An 18,054-nucleotide genomic window follows, 5' to 3' on the forward strand; every position below is an offset into this window, starting at 1 on the left:
TTTCCTGGAAACAACGTTCAATGCAGCTGAGAATGTTTGTGTGATGAGATGAGAGCAGTAGTTATTGTTTATAAATACACACATACACTCATATTATATAGGCCTATACATAATATATTTTTCCTTATATATATATATATATATATAAATTTATATATATATATATATATATATATATATATATATATATATATATATATATATATATATATATGTGTGTGTGTGTGTGTGTGTATGTGTGTGTGTGTGTGTACATATTTATTTTTTATTTAGAATTTATGTTATAGATCTTCACATAATTTTTCCAAATGTCGAATAGCGAGACACAAGAAACTAGATTTATCCTTAAAGCCCCTGGAGTTTGAGTTTTATTCCCTATTCAAGCATTCAGAAACTTGAGCTGAGGTATATAAAAAGAAGGTGAGGGTCAAAGTCCCAAACTATTCAATCGGTTGGGAAGTTTGTTAGGAAAAAAAGAAAGAGGAAATAAGAAACAACAATGTTTAGTTGTTAAAATAGTGAACGTACAGTCGTTTAAGCTGAGAGCTTTCCTGTGGAGAAAAAACGTGTAGTGTAAGTATAGGCAGGGGCGTAGCGAGGGGGGGGGGACATATGTCCTCGGGCGCCGACCTTAGGGGGCGCCAAAATGGGTTGGAAAAATAAATTGAAAGCTTGAGGGGGGGGGTAGTACAAATCAAAAGTTTGAGGGGGGAGGGGGTGCAAATCAAAATCTTGAGGGGGGTGCAAATCGAAAGTTTGAGGAGGGGGGGGTGCAAATCGAAATCTTGAAAGGGGAGGGTGCAAATCGAAAGTTTGTCTCCGGGAGCTGGGAAGGGTCGCTACGCCTCTGAGTATAGGCTATGGTAAGTTAATCAGTGATCAGTACTATGCGGTCCGCACTGGCTGATACCTGTTAGGGGGTGACGTTACAACTTAAAAATCAGTAAACAATATTTTATCCAGTTAAATTAACCAAAATGGAAGATGGAGAAAATGCAAAATTGTTAGAAGGGGCCACAGTTTCTTCCACCCCCCCCCCCTTCCCCGAAAAAAGTCTACCGCCCCCCCCCCCCCACCCGAACAAAATAGAATTTATATAGAAAATATATACATTTAACAGTGTCCCCCCCTCTAAGAAAGTCTACCGCCCCCCCCCCCCTCGAAAATTGCATGTGTTCCCACCCCCACCCCGTAGAAAAAAGTCTGGAAGAAACACTGGAAGGGGCTGGGGTAACACCCTCAGTGCACAAGTTGACACCCGATCTAGTGACGCCACTGAATAGGCTTTCAACACACACCTTAAACATGAACTCCAATAATTGCAAATCTTAAAAATATTAAACTATAAAAATATGTGAGTAATAAAGCAATTTGACATACTTAAAAAATAAATTTAATTTAATGTTTATGAGAGTATCTTCCCCTGCAAAAGTTTCGATTTTAGTTTCGCCTTCCAGCGTCTGTTTCCGTAGATCAGTGGGTGTTAACATTCGACTAACTGAGTAAATGTGTGTCTCATTTCATGAAAGAAAAACGTCAATAGCTGACGGTCACTATAGTTTTGTAATTACAGCATATAGAGGATAGTTTGGTAAGTATTAGGCCAATCCATCTTTACTTTTCTAAACGTTAGTCCGGTACCCACCATGGATAATCTATACTTCTTTACTATTGGATCCCACATCGAGACTTTCAAAATTAGTCGACCAGTCGATATCAGCTCACAGCGCTTGTTTTAAAACTGCTCACTCTATTGCAGTGGATTTATAACATTCGGGTAGATTCTTAAAAGAAAATTTAAAAGAAAATTGCTTGATTTAAAAAGGAAGTATAAAGTCTTTACAATAACGAGCTTTTAATTTTTTAACGCAATAAAATTAGTATAACCTGTATAATGATATTTTGATCGTTTAAAGATTTATTGAATTATATTTATTTCTAGATTTTAGTATGCAGGTTTTAGAAATTGTATTTAAGCTGTAATATTTAGCCTGTGTTTAAATTCTTTAAAAGAATTAGTTATCTACTATAAAAAATTCTTTCAAGACCAATGGTTCTTTTGTTGAGATCATCACACCAAAAACACATGCGCTTCATCATATCTTATTACTCTCTGTCCCACGAGCCGCATTTTGCGGCTCGACGTGCTGTTCATTGTGGACCGCAAGCCGTATTTTGCGTCTTATAGATTCTACTGCTCTACTAATTTAAACGGTAATAACTAATTTATTTAGATTAAAAATCATTTAATCGTGGATAGAAATGACCGTATATCTTAAAAGTAATTTCTACATTAGCGTGTGCAAATGATGGTCGACTTAAAGCTAACATATGTAAGGGGTAGGTTGATTACTGCTAGATCTCTGAGAGAGAGTGGTAGATGGTTTTTATTCTCTCTATTCCGTGCATCCTCATTGGTACAAGGGGGTATATCAGACCTGATGAAACTAATTACACACTTAGACAACATTAAAATTAAACTAAATAATAATCATTAAAAAAGTTTTAAAAAACCCACGTTTTCTGATTGAACTAAAAAGTAGAAAATAAATACTATACATCACAATAATGCAAGCGATCACTCTACTATAAGCTATCAAAAACGTGGGTCGCCGAAGTAAAAGTTATATTACTATTGATTAGATAATACTATTGACTTTTATTAGGGAGCTTGTAGAGAGTCAACAGTATTAGAAACTGTAAGAAAATCACGGCGCCCCACGTTTTTGATCGCTTATAGTAGAGTGATCGCTTGCATTATTGTGATGTATAGTATTTATTTTCTACTTTTTAGTTCAATCAGAAAACGTGGGTTTTTAAAAACTTTTTTAATGATTATTATTTTCTACTTTTTAGTGTTTGTCTGTTTGTTTGCATGTAAATCTTGCTATCGATTTTATCTTTTCACTTTTTTTTACTTTCTCGTGGTGCCCTGTCAAAACGGCCCGGGACAAATCGGCCCCGTCAAAACGGCCCCGTTAATACGACCCCGTCAAATCGACTCCCGACAAACCGACCCCGTCAAAATAGCCCCGTCAAAAGGGCCCCGACTTATTGGCTCCCGTCAAATGGGCTCCCGTCATATTGACTTGCGACATATAGGCTCCCGACAAATGGGCTCCCGATATTTAGGCTCCCGACAAATGGACTCCCGACATATTAACCCCTGACAAATAGGCTCAGGACATATTGGCTCCCGACAAAGCGGCTCCCGACATATTGGCTCCCGACATAAGGGCTAAAGACAAATGGGCTCCCGACAAATGGGCTCACGACATTTTGGCTACCGACAAATGGGCTCCCGACATATTGGCTCCCGGCAATTGGGCTCCCGACATATAGGCTTTTGACAAAATGACTCCCGACATATTGACTCCAGAAAAATGAATGATATGACCACTATTGGCATAAAAGTAACCATTGTGTCCTACCTCCAATACCACCATAACCTCTTTTTAATGCCCGAATGAAATTATTTTTTCATGAACCAACATTAATTCACAAACAAATCGAGCCCTTAACAGCTAAATTCTACAAATTCTAAAGTTTTGATATTAATTTACAACAGAAAAGATCTGTTGCTTAAAAGCGAGCACAGAAGTGTAAATGTATGATATACATGATGTTAACATGATAACAGCATTTTGTTTTGATAACCTACAAGCACAGTGGCGTAGCGAGGTCGGGTGTCACCCGGTGCGACCCTTCCCGGGGACAAACTTTCAAGTTTTCGATTTGCACCCCCCCCCCAGACTTTCGATTTGCACCCCCACCCCCTCAACTTTTTCTCTATATATTTTGCTATTTTTTGCCTTTGTGTCACCCCCTAAATGGTGTCACCCGATGCGGTCCGCACCCCCCTCGCTACGCCCCTGTACAAGCATATTGCAGTTAGGAAGGTACAGCGTGGACCCTTCTCCCCACACAATGAGTTGGAACAGCCTATAACCGACTCAATTATGGATGTCATAGATAGATGACCCTTAAATTAAAACATACTATATTTTATAATAGATAAACTAATATAAAAATAAGGCCTGCCGAACAAGAGATGCATACGTTGTATTACATAAGAGTGTTGAATAAGCTAACTCTCAAGAATATTGATGAAGGGGTCCCACTGGCAGATGTCATATTCAATGAGACCGCTTTGCCGGGAGACTTAGTTTCTACAGAAACGGTATTGTCAGTGCAGTGGCGTAGCTAGGATTTTTGGGCCCCTATGCAAAAATTATCAGTGGGCCCCTTCGTCAGCCGTTAGGCCAGTGGCGTCACTAGGTCGGGTCTCACTTCGTATTGTCACCCCCTCCCAGGAAACAAAGCATATATATATATATATATATATATATATATATATATATATATATATATATATATATATATATATATATATATATATATATATATATATATATATATATATATATATATATGTATATATATATATATATGTATATGTATATGTATATGTATATGTATATGTATATGTATATATATATATATATATATATGTATATGTATATGTATATATATATATATATATATATATATATATTTATATATATATGTATATATATATATATATATATATATATATATATATATATATATATATATATATATATATATATATATATATGTGTGTGTGTGTGTGTGTGTGTGTGTGTGTGTGTGTGTGTGTGTGTGTGTGTGTGTGTGTGTGTGTGTGTGTGTGTGTGTGTGTGTGTGTGTGTGTGTGTGTGTGTGTGTGTCGGCCTACATAGGCCTAAAATTTATATATATGCCACATACTGGTACACGTACGTGTTTAAGCTTTAATCACTGCTGACTTAATAGTAATGATGTTTATCTACACTCTGTTTATAATACAGTTGGATGTAGCATTGTTTTCTTTATAGTTTACGTTTACGTCGTGGTGTCACACACCCCCCCCCCCCTCTTGATATAATTTTCGATTTGTACTTAGAAGACTATTTAACTTTAACTAATGGATCTGGAAAATGGCATTTCATTCTATAAATTTTACAATTTTTTGCCTTTGGTGTCACCCCCCCTAAATGGTGTCACCCGTTGCGGTCCGCACCCCCCGCCTCGCCTTCGCTACGCCTCTGCGTTAGGCTACAGAGGAGTTAAACGAAGAGATCAACTTCTACTTACGATGGATATTTTTTAATATATAAATATTCTGAAGGCAACATTTTGTATTTTATATGTCCTGATTTTGTATTTATACTATATTATTATGCTTGCCTACTACTGCTAAAAAGTTTATTTATAGGCTGATTCTCTCAATTTCTTGCACGACAAAGTGATATAGCCTGTAGTGTTATTATAACGATTGGGCTCTGTTTGACCCACAAACACTGAATCCCACTGCCGAAACAATGGGGGGGGGGGGCTTTTTGCAACTTTTAACCTTTTTCTTTTTTAAAATTATTTATATGTAACAAATATTAAAATTCCATTGTAAAAGTTTTAATTTTTTATGAGGGAAAAGGGCCCCTGTGTGCCTTGGGCCCCCATGCCTTGCTTACGCTAGCTTTACGGTAGCTACGCCACTGTGTCAGTGGTCCTTTTGTCTGGAGCCAAATTGACAGGAGCCTTTTTGTCGGGAGCCAAAATGACGCTAGCCTATTTGTCGGGAGTCGTAATGACGGGGGCCGTTTTGTGGAGAAACTAAATGGCGGGAGCCTATTTGTCGGTAGTCGTAATGAAGGGGGCCGTTTTGTGGAAAAAACTAAATGACGGGAGACTATATGTCGGGAGCCAAAATGACGGGAGCCTATTTGTCAGGAGCCTTATTGACTGGAGCCCTTTTGTCGGGAGCCTATATAACGGGAGCCTATTTGTCGGGAGCCTATATGACGGTAGCCTATTTGTCGGGAGCCTATATGACGGGGTCCATATGTCGCTGGCCCTTTTGACGGGGCCGATTTGACGGGGTCGTTTTGACGGGGTCGTTTTGTCGGGGTCGTTTTGACGGGGCCGTTTCGTCATTGGCCGAATTGACGCCGCACGTTTCTCGTATATACGAAATATAGAGAAAGTCTTGTAATCGTGCAAAAAAAAAAAAATCGAGATTTTTGCAAATCTCGACGTTTTGCATCTCACTGATACGGAAAAACATAATTTTGCAATCTTGTCCGTATGTCTGTGTGTCTGTGTGTGTGTGTGTCTGTGTGTGTGTGTGTCCGTGTGTAAACACGATAACTTGAGTACCGTTACAGCTAGGTTGATGAAATTTCATATATAAGTATTTTATCAAAATCGTAGATCCGTATCAACTTTTGAGCGATTTCCGACAACCGGAAGTGGTACTTTTTCTTTTTTGAATTTTTCAAAAGCCTATAACTTGAGTACTATTTCAGATAGATAAATGAAATTTCACATGTAAGTAAAAGATCTAATTCTCTACCTTCTGTTAAATTTTGAGTAATTTCCGTTGACTGGAAGTAGTAATTTACGCTACTTCCGATTTCTCAAAAAACTAATGTAAATTTTTAAAGTACTAATACTATTGCGCACCATTATACACACCTTTATTAGGCGTTCGCTTGGTGCGCAATTGTTTTTTTACTGAGATTCTATTCTATTTTTAAAAGTTTCAGTATTTAAAATGGATTAAAAATCATAACTATATCCCCAGTTACCATCCCCTGTTGTTTTATATAAGAATATTCGAGAAAGTTTAGGGGAGATCACTACCAGTTTATTTGGGTAAACGAAGACAACTCGTAAAAAGACAACTCGTAAAAAGACAACTCGTAAAAAACACGTTGTGTGAATACGTTACTGACTAGAACACATAGATTTGAAACCGTGTCGAGTGGGATAGCAATCGTGTGCCCAACCACTCGACCATATCGTCTCCCCCATACTTACCACCAGTTGTTACGTTATGGTTGTTTGTACACAAACACAGCGTGACAACTACTCAGTAAGCAAAAAGAGGAGGAGTGCCGAACCTTGTTTTCATCAAATTACAGTTACTGGGTAATGTCCCTTTTCCCCCACGTTTTTTTGTACAATTATATAGCGGTCTAAAATGATCAATAAAATGTTTCCATGGATTAATTTAGTAATAAAAACAATAGAATATTCAATTGTCATCCAAAACAAAGCTTCCCTGAAAATTTCAGCGCGCTAGCTAACTGGGAAGTGCCAGAAATTTCGATCGCAAGATTGGATTGGAAAGACAAACAAACGTGGGAAAAAAACGTGGGAAAATAAAACTTATGAACACACAGTTCAATACATTTATTTACATTCATTAGACATCACAAAGGTTTATATGTTAAAAGCAAAAGAAACAATACATATAAGACATGGCCCGTCTTTCATATTCAAGAAAACATCACTTGAATTTCTAATACAAGTCAAAAAGACAAAAATAATCAAACTTACATTTCAATGCGGAATTATTCACATTGGCTACTGATAATAATACATAGAAAACATATATATGTGTGAGTAGCAAACATACATTTACACAACTCAGAATTCACATAGGTAAATGTTATTTTCTCTAGTCCTAGTTTCACTACTTGCACTGGTTAAGTAATCTCGGAATCACACGTGTAAATGTTATTCTATCTAGTCTTAATTTTACTTGTATTGCTATGTAATCTCAGAATAAAAAAAAACGTAAAGGTCACAGTCCCTAGTCCTAACTTTAACACTTGCACTGCTATGTAATCTCAGAATCACACGTGTATATGTTATCATCACTTGTTCTGTTTCCACTAATCTAACACGGTTTAACTCCTTCTATGAATACTCAGCAGTACTCAACAATCTAGCTCAACACTCAAGCGGCAGGAAGAATTCCAGCCACTGGAATAAAACATTGGGCCATTGGTACAAACATGTATAAACATCAGGTTACAGATGCAAATATCTGGCCTCAAGTATAAACATCCACAGAAACAAAACAACGACTGGGCCAATAAGCCAGCCTTCGCGGCCAGCCCTAAGGCTGCCACCATTTAAGGCTTAGACCATCGTATCTAGCCCCAGCTATGTGTTAGAGTATCCTCACCATAGCCACCCTTCCTCATAGGCTAGTCCTGTCCTCCCTTATATCTCCCTATAGCCATAGAATCCGAGTCGGGCTCCGTACCATCCCTCGACGTTCGAGATAACACCGGTCACTATGCACTCATACGTTTCACACCCAATAATTGAGCGCTATAGATCTTCCCGTTGTCTCAGGTCTAACTATCGTGTCATCCGCCGCTCGAGCTAACGTATGGCCTCGCGCAGCGCATCACACCTGACAACTGACTACTACAGGTCCCTACACTGCTCGCGTCTAAATATCGTGACCAGGCGATAATGAATCCCTATGGTCAACGGACGTGATCTGAAGTCCACCTGCAGATCATGAGTAATGATTCTACCTTGAATCATGCCCAAACTCAACTTTAGACTTAAATCACCGCGGGTGTCTTCCCATTATTACGTGCCACTCGTGTACCTGCATAAAGCTCCTATCCCAAACGCCCAGCGTGAGCCGATAACATTTAATTACATTTAGATTTCCCTGGCCTGATCATCCCCAACAACTTAGATTAACCCCTCGGGCTTTTGTAACTAAGCCTCTTTAACGAACAACCAAGTAACAATTTTACTTAATAATAAACAATATAGTACGACCCAACACATAGATTCAAAAGCATGTCTTTTATGACCATTTTCACAGTTTTAGTGTTTCCTGTTTTGATTAGTAAGCCCGGATACTGGAGTGGTTGTGTATGTGCTTTAGTGAGGAATTAAGTCTGATGAATCTGAGGTTGAGGGACGTCTTGCGGAAGTCAAATATTTATTGTATGTGAGAATGAGAAAGGGGGGGGGACTGTGAGTTAGATGTGGATCTGAAGATTTTGTTAAAGAGACGTATACACTAGTTGAAGGGGAATTTTTTAGCTAGGGGGAGGGGAGTAAGGTAAGGAGATCTTGTGTAGAGGATCTATGTGCTTGAGGAAGATGAGCTTTGATCTCGAGGAAGTGCACACTCAAATAATGTATATCGGTGAACTGTGATTGATGGCTTTAAGATGCAAGTATACATAGATCTGCATGACACATATCAGTCAATATGTCAAGTGAATTGTATTTTTGATTTAAACAACGAAGCTTTTCACATCTTTCAATAAAATTACTTGTTTCTTTAATGGGACCTCGTGGTGGAATGGTTGAGCTTTCGGTTGTTAGTTCGAAGGTCACAAAATCGGATTTCCTTTAAGACTCTGAGTTGGACGTCATTGTGTAAACTGCGAAGGTAAAGGGGGATGGGCATAGTATTGAACACACTGTCCCTTCAAATGCCAGATAAATAAACATATGAACTCTTCTTCTTTTGCCCAACTGATCGGGAGATATAAAAGGGTAAGTTTTCTTTTAACTTCTATTATTGTTTTGTTAACATAAAATATCAATGTCATTTCTTTGAAAAATATATCTCACAGAAAAAAACTACGTTGAAGATGCCACCGTCGTTTAAAATAGCAGTCTGCCTACTACTCGTCCTCAAGCTCAGCGTATATTCGTCTATGAGTTTTACAAATGCATCTGCAGTTAACACAACCAAAGCTTCAATCCTGCCACGTCCGGACCTCACTAGCGGGAAGAACTTCAGCAAACACTGCTGGTACAACCAGACATACGCTAATTATACGTTATGCGGTTTAAAAACTGTACGAGATAAAGTTTTCCCTAACACTATCGTTTATCTATACCTTAGAAACAATTCTATTACGGTTTTACAGAACGATGACTTTTTGTTATACACCGAGCTGGAAGTTCTCGATATTTCGTGTAACTTGATCTCTGTTCTTAACCCGCAAGCATTCAATGGACTTTCTAAACTATTATCTTTAAACCTCAGAGCAAATCCTCTAGAGGTAAGAGATACGACATTCCATGAGAATGTTTTCAGCCCGTTAAAAAGTCTAATTTGGCTGAACCTTAACCTGCTTCAAAACACCTCCAGTAATTTCTCATATCCAGATAAAGCTTTATCGAGCGTGCAAAACCTCGAGACTTTATTCTTGGATGGGCTTTATGATGAACCATTTGGTTCAGGCTTTCAAAACATGACTTCGCTAACAAATTTAACAGTTTCTGGCTATTTAGGAAGATGTAAAATAAACTCTCTCACAAACAATACATTTATATATTTAACTAATTTGAAATACTTAAATCTAAGCTCCTGTTTCATACAAGGTCGTTACATTGAAGCTGGGGCCTTCTTGCCTTTAAAGAATTTGATTTTTCTTGACTTAACCCATAACGAAGATATTGACATTCCCTACATTAATGATGTTTTATATGGCTTGAATGAAATAACCACTTTAAAATTTCTCCGGATAAATCTGATCGTAAACAGATATTCATTGGGAATTTGTTTGGAGAGTTCCTATTTTCACAATTTCCCTCCAAACTTGGAGTACCTTGAAGCTCACGAAAACAACATTGAAGCCGTGGACAGACAGTTTATTCAAAAACTTCCAAAAACCTTAAAGACTTTAGATTTGAGTGGAAACAGATTTGTGTTCGGTACGTACTTGGCTGATCTCTCAAAAATGGAGAACCTGACTGTTCTTATGCTCAGCAAAGCTGGTTTTACTTACAGCATCCCAAATAGGTATCCTTACGCCCTGATGCAGTCTTCAAAGAAGAAAAACTGTACATTGTATGACGAAACCTCATACGAAGAGGAAACTTTCGAGTTTACATTACCACCCATATTAAAGCGATTAGAAATGAACGGCGCAAATTTGAACTATGTTCTCTCAAAACTGCGAGTGAAGGACAACCAACTAGAGTACCTCAGTATCACTGAAAACCGCTTTCCAATTCTGATTGGTCCGTTACAAGGCTTCAACTACTTAAAATATTTCGATATCTCGTTGAGTTTCGTGGCCCACATTGAAGATGGATTTTTCAGCAACTTGTCAAGCCTCGAAGTTCTAAACATGAGCTCCAACCTTCTCGGTTATTATTTCAATAATAGAAATTCTTCCATCGTGTTTTCCAGTTTAACGAACCTCCGTTTGCTGAATCTTTCCTTTAATTCAATCACTACTTTACCGAATGATGTATTCAGTGAATTAACGAACTTGAGGGAAATGTATTTGGATACAAACACGATAGAAACGTTTGATGTAGATTTATCTCGTCTAGACAAATTGGAGCACTTAAGTTTAAAACATGCCAGGCTGCACAATATTTCACCAGTCATACGACTTCACATTGATTCTCTTTTAGCTCACAACATAAGTTTTAAATTGTCTCTGGCATTTGTGCCCATAACTTGCACGTGTGAGAACTTCGAGTTCCTAAAATGGATGACCACATCCGGCGCTTTTAAGAAAAACTTTAAACACTATCTCTGTTTCTCTGAAGATCAGTCAACGAAGTATGTCAACGACGGCTACAATTCTACTATGCTAATTTTAAACGGGAAATGCAGTAGTCACGTGGTTATATTTTTATCCGTAGGTGGCGGTTCACTAATGACATTCTCTTTGATTATCTACGCCTTGCTCTACAGATACAGATGGCGAATACGATATCTGTACTACGCAGCCTATCTGCAGTACAAAAAATCTGGCAAACAGAAACAAAACGACTTCGATTTCGATGCTTTCATTTCTTACGATCACAAAGATCACAATTTTGTTGTGAACAAACTTTATCCCGAGCTAAAGAAACGAGGGCTGAACGTGTTCATTCACGGCAGAGATTTTGTAGCTGGTGACTACATCGCCTCGAACATCGTCAAAGCTGTCTGTACCTGCAGGAAAACTGTGGTCGTCTTGACGAGGAACATGATCAACAGCTACTGGTGTGGCTACGAAATTCAGATGGCCAATATCGAGTCCATCCACTCCGGCAGGCCGGTTCTCATTTTTCTTCTGATGGAAAAAATTCCGGAGACTGACCTTGGCCGGGAACTGCTGTACAACATCCGAAACAATACTTACATTCCGTATCCTGATCCACTGCCTGATGCCACCAGCATAGGGAGGTTATGGGACAAACTTGCAAGTGATATCAGAAACTGAAGGAATACGAATCTGGTCTACATTTAAAATAATGACATGCAGAAATCGACTGTGTTGTCAGGAACTGGTTACTTACAGAGCTGGTTCATGGAGTCCTGATCTAGAAAAACACGTGTCTGCTCCATGATGTCACGAAATAACCTTAAGGAAATCGTCAATCTTTTTATACCGTGGATTTTGGAAGTTATCCAACGGTTAACCGGGTGTTTACGGTTATTAGAAAACTGTAAATTATTAACAAGGCTAGAAACCAGGATGTAGAAAGTGTCCTCACAATTTTCCTACTTTGTGTAGCGCTTTTCGAAAACGTATTAGAAAAAGATTATCCATTTGCTGGCATTCTGTGCCTTTTTATGTCTAAGACACCGGCGAACACAGTTATATTTGAATCTTATAAACAATATATTTAAATTGAATTTGTTCTTCTTTTTTTACCACCTTTTTTCTTTGGAGATTAAAAAAATGTTATTTTTACGCGGTATAAACATATGGTGACCAGAAAGATGCGCAACGGAAAAAAGCGAAAACAGAAAAAAGAGAAAACAGACAAAAGCGCACACAGAAAATGCGCAACCAGAAAAAAAAGCGCAAAAGACTGTAGTAACCTTTCTTATCCATAGTCTATCACAATGTTTAAAACAAAATTATGCACCATAGCGCTCACACGATAGCATAGGGCGTCAAATCGAACCCTGCCGGGGCGCCGGCGTACGCGCATGTCTCAATTTAGTGAACAACTACATGTGTGTGTGTGTGTTTTTGTGTGTGTATATTGTTATATATTTGTATTCACCCTCATTTGTTCATTTATATATATATATATATATATATATATATATATATATATATATATATATATATAAATAAATAAATAAATAAATATATATATATATATATATATATATATATATATATATATATATATATATATATATATATATATATATATATATATATATGCTTTGTCTTCATGTATTACAAGTTTTGAAATATATTTCACAACTTTTGTGGATCAAAAACCATGATAAATGTAATTTTTAGCCATTTCTGTGCTCTGATGCTTTATTTTAGTTTGGACTGTATTATTTAATTCCTTTCATGAAACTGCCTTGACTTTATCATGTTACATTACTTAATGCGTCGACAAAGAAGCATGCAATTTTAAGTAGTTATGCTGCCACTCACAAAAGTATTTTAACAGCATGTTTTAATCGTAATTTTTAATTGCATTATAGCAGTATATATATATATATATATATATATATATATATATATATATATATATATATATATATATATATATATATATATATATATATATATTTATATATATATATATATAAAACAAATAAAAAAATACAGGATACAACACACCTTTATTTTCAAATGTAAAAACATAAAAAGATACGAATTTATTCTGACGTTATATTAGAATTGAATAATAACAAAACAGAACTCGTGGTTTGAATACTCAGTTTTATTTTTAAAAATTCTTGAAACTAGGACCAGGAAATTGAAAAAACAAAGCCTCCCACGATTAAATTTTTAAACATTGCGATCAAAATTTTAACACGAAGAATCGCGTTCAAATGTTGACACGAAGAATTCGCCTTCGATTCGTTGTCACTTTAGAGGAAGAGAATTGTGTAACGTGATATATTTAGACAAGTAATGAACTGCATTCAGTTCTAGGTAGCACGCCAAGGATTGTTGATTTAACGTTATACATATATATATATATACATACATACATATCTATGTAGCACTCTGATGATTTAACTTTTAGACTAAGATATCTTTAAGATATTAAAGTGTGATAAATCCTATTAGCAAGATATAGCTTGCAAAATATTTGGTAAGTAATTTAAAAAAAAATTGTGATTAATATTGTTGGATACTATTAACATGTTTTTACAATCCTTCTTAATTAAGACTAAAAAAATAAGAAAAATATCTTAGTTTGAAAAAATCTGTGAGATATAGCTTGAAAAAATCTTGTAAGATATCTAATTTGATTGCTATTGTAAGCTTTAATTGCCATGTAAATAAAAATTCTGCCATTTAAAAAATATAATTGTTTTATTTGTAAGAAGTGGAATAGTAAGGGGGGGGGGGGGGGGTGGAGGGTGGACACTACAGTGGTTGTTGCATTTGGCTCTGATTTCTGAAACTACAAAATATTATCTTATAAACAATAGTAAACTTCAATTTGATGGTATCTGCAATTCTTTGAATTAGTTAAACCAGTGTTTTTTTTTTTTGTCTTTAAAATCATAACACGATTTGTTTTTATTAGTTACTTGCTAAAGACAAACCATACAAAAAAGAGTTGTGTCTTACAAATAAACACATGCTTCCATTAGACAGCTATTAAAACACTCAAATCCGATTATGTTAATATATAACTCATGGTTAATTTCTTTATGATGCCATAATCATAATATTGATGAATTAGAACTATTATTGTGCGAAATGGAAAATTAAAATATAATAACGATTTCAGTTGACTATTCTTAACTTACTATTTTTAAAATTCCATCTTGGTCGAATGTGGATGACATATATATATATATATATATATATATATATATATATATATATATATATATATATATATATATATATATATATATATATATATATACATATGTATATACAGATAAGAATACACTTAGTTTTCCGACGACTATGGTAAGTAAATGGCCCCTTCGGAAATCGTACTGCTAAATAAAATTGTAAGCACAATACCTTTATTAGGTGTGGAAAATCTAAATAACATAGCTGGACAAATAAACGAATACTTTTGTACGTCTCTTATTGCTGAGTCATTCTCCATTTATAATTCACTTCCTGGATCAGCAAACATAGTAACCTTCTCTAGCTTGTATTTAGGGGCGTCGGAGGTTATGTGAATTAGTAAATGTGTACAAATCTTCTTGTATTTTGGATGTTTATCAATAGAAATTAATGTCTATGTCATAGGTAAACGGAGGTATAGCCAGAAATTATCCGGAGGGAGGGGTCATTTTTTCTATACACACACTATCTATTTATTATTATCTTTCTATCTATCTTATGCCAGTGTCGGAAGTTGTGACTCATATAAAACAATTAACTATTCTAAAAGCGTACAATAGTTGTTTATATTTCATGATATTCTAAATTTTGTAAACAAACAAAAAAGTTTAACTTTTTGGGTGACATATGAGGAAGGTAGTTCTAACCCTCTCACCTTCGTAACACCACAACCGACCTAAGTAGGTAACCTCGCTCGATTCTTGTTTATTTTTTTAAATGTGTTTGTTTATTAATATGTAAACACACATCCGGAAATAAAATCAGTAAAAGCGACACGTTGGCGACATGTACCAGCTGTCAGTGGAGGGGGGGGGGGGAAGGTTCTAGTACACCTAACACACCACACCGTGTATATATATATATATATATATATATATATATATATATATATATATATATATATATACATATATATATATATGTAATGCTTAATCATTATAATAAATGCTTATTGATAACTGGCAAATAATTAAATTAATAATTATGTTACATCATTTTACATTTAGGACTAAATGTATAAAAAGGGCTATATAATAATCAAGATATCTTGCGTTTATAAAAAAAATGTGCATGTTAAATTCAACGAAGTCAACATGGAATTTAGTTTTCGATTCAGCATTCTTTTATATCCTAAATTTGAAATAGTTTATTAGGTGTTTATAATTTTTTTTTAACTGATTACATTTTTTAAATTTCTAAAATTATACACAAATTAATTGCCTTATTAGATACTACTAGCAAATCGATTAAATTGATTGAAATACATTTTCTCGAAATTTTCTCGAAACTCTAAATCTCTTTCTCAACAAGGAGGTGTAAAAGTGTCTGATAAAAGTTGAGATCAGTTTCCACGAGTGTCGACACGAAAGCAGCATGAAAAAAACAGGAAGAAAGAAATTTTTATTTTTTTAAATTCAACAAAAATATTTTTGTTTCCCGTTCCATATACATCATTTTGGGCGACTAGCTAGATGTTGTTTTTTTTTTTAAGTTTTACTTTCTGATATTAAATATTGTAAGGTAAGTACTGAAAAATGCAATAATTTTTTTTTTCCTGAGCTGACTTTATTTAAATACTGTTTTTATTTTTATATATTATTGTTTAAACTGTTTCCTACCATTCATCATAGCTTCTTAGCTGTCAAATGTTGAAGATGAAGAAAGGCGTAAATATTATAAAATTATAGAATAATACAGAATGCTCTGTAATTTTGTAATTTTTCGATACCGTGGAGTTTTGCTGTCTATAAAATTTTACATAATTAGTAGCAGTGGCGTCGCTAGGTCGCGTGTCACCCGTTGCCGCAACTATTGGTGTCCCCCCCCCCCCCCCCAACCAACAAAAAAGAATCATATATATATATATATATATATATATATATATATATATATATATATATATATATATATATATATATATATATATATATATAGCTGTTTGTAATACAGCTGAATGTAAAATTGTTTTCTCTATAATTGACAGGTTTACTTCCAGGTGTCACCCTTCCCCCCCCCCCCCCCCCCATCCCATATCGGAATCTTCGATTTGCACTTAATACGACATTTTAACTCTAAATAATCATGAATTAAGCATTTTTCTTCTATTTATTTTTTTATCTTGGTGTCTCCCCTCTAAATGGTGTCGCCTGGTGCGGTCCGCACCCCCCCCCCCCTCACTCATCGCACCCGCCTCGCGACACCTCTGACAATAGCCAACTTTATACATTTAAATAATTTAAATGTGAAATTTTAAGAATTTTTTTTATAATCCTTTTTTTCACTCTCAGTTATAAAGGTATCTGCAAGACAGCTCAGTACATCAACACGGCATCTGAATAGCATCCGTACAGCATCAGTACAGCATCAGTACAGCATCAGTACAACATCAGTACAGCATCAGTACAGCATCAGTACAGCATCAGTACAACATCAGTGCAACATCAGTACAGCATTAGTACAGCATCAGTATAGTATCAGTACAGCATCAGTACAGCATCAGTACAGCATCAGTAGAACATCAGTACAGCATCAGTACAACATCATAGCATCAGTACAGCATCAGTACAGCATCAGTACAGCATCAGTACAGCATCAGTACAGCATCAGTACAACATCAGTCCAACATCAGTACAGCATTAGTACAGCATCAGTACAGCATTAGTACAGCATCAGTATAGCATCAGTACAGCATCAGTACAGCATCAGTAGAACATCAGTCCAACATCAGTACAGCATTAGTACAGCATCAGTACAGCATCAGTACAGCATCAGTATAGCATCAGTACAACATCAGTACAACATCAGTACAGCATCAGGACAGCTTCAGTAGAACATCAGTACAGCATCAGTACAACATCAGTATAGCATCAGTACAGCATCAGTACAGCATCAGTACAGCATCAGTACAGCATCAGTACAGCATCAGTACAACATCAGTCCAACATCAGTACAGCATTAGTACAGCATCAGTATAGCATCAGTACAGCATCAGTACAGCATCAGTACAGCATCAGTAGAACATCAGTACAGCATCAGTACAGCATTAGTACAGCATCAGTACAGCATCAGTAGAACATCAGTACAGCATTAGTACAGCATCAGTAGAACATCAGTACAACATCAGTACAGCATCAGTAGAACATCAGTACAACATCAGTAGAACATCAGTACAGCATCAGTACAGCATCAGTAGAACATCAGTACAACATCAGTACAGCATCAGTACAACATCAGTGCAACATCAGTACAGCATTAGTACAGCATCAGTATAGTATCAGTACAGCATCAGTACAGCATCAGTACATCATCAGTAGAACATCAGTACAGCATCAGTAGAACATCAGTACAGCATCAGTACAGCATCAGTAGAAAATCAGTACAACATTAGTACAGCATCAGTACAGCATCA

The 18,054-nt window shown here is 35.9% G+C and overlaps 2 protein-coding genes across 2 annotated transcripts; both read left to right on the forward strand.

Annotated features, from left to right (window-relative positions):
• The first annotated feature begins 8,407 nt into the window (after nucleotides 1-8,407).
• Nucleotides 8,408-11,280, forward strand: LOC131952242 (uncharacterized). Its single transcript, XM_059314795.1, has 3 exons — nucleotides 8,408-8,507; nucleotides 10,225-10,967; nucleotides 11,269-11,280. Exons 1-3 carry the CDS (start codon nucleotides 8,408-8,410, stop codon nucleotides 11,278-11,280), a joined length of 855 nt encoding a protein of 284 aa, XP_059170778.1.
• A 73-nt stretch (nucleotides 11,281-11,353) lies between these two features.
• Nucleotides 11,354-12,368, forward strand: LOC131952265 (toll-like receptor 4). Its single transcript, XM_059314854.1, has one exon. The coding sequence runs from the start codon at nucleotides 11,448-11,450 to the stop codon at nucleotides 12,066-12,068; it is 621 nt and encodes a 206-aa protein (XP_059170837.1). The 5' UTR covers nucleotides 11,354-11,447; the 3' UTR covers nucleotides 12,069-12,368.
• Nucleotides 12,369-18,054: the final 5,686 nt, after the last annotated feature.

Source organism: Physella acuta, unplaced genomic scaffold, assembly GCF_028476545.2.
Source record: "Physella acuta isolate Inbredline_101_S28 unplaced genomic scaffold, ASM2847654v3 ptg000862l, whole genome shotgun sequence".
In the NCBI taxonomy this organism is placed as follows: domain Eukaryota; kingdom Metazoa; phylum Mollusca; class Gastropoda; family Physidae; genus Physella; species Physella acuta.

What these genes read in the sequence shown, in the direction of transcription:
- LOC131952265 (XM_059314854.1), top strand. Translation starts at nt 11,448, where the DNA reads ATGCTAATTTTAAACGGGAAATGCAGTAGTCACGTGGTTATATTTTTA.
- LOC131952242 (XM_059314795.1), top strand. Translation starts at nt 8,408, where the DNA reads ATGCCCAAACTCAACTTTAGACTTAAATCACCGCGGGTGTCTTCCCAT. An exon ending in TCCTATCCCAAACGCCCAGC is followed by an intron (nt 8,508 to 10,224) that starts GTGAGCCGATAA and finishes GTTTCATACAAG; the next exon opens with GTCGTTACATTGAAGCTGGG.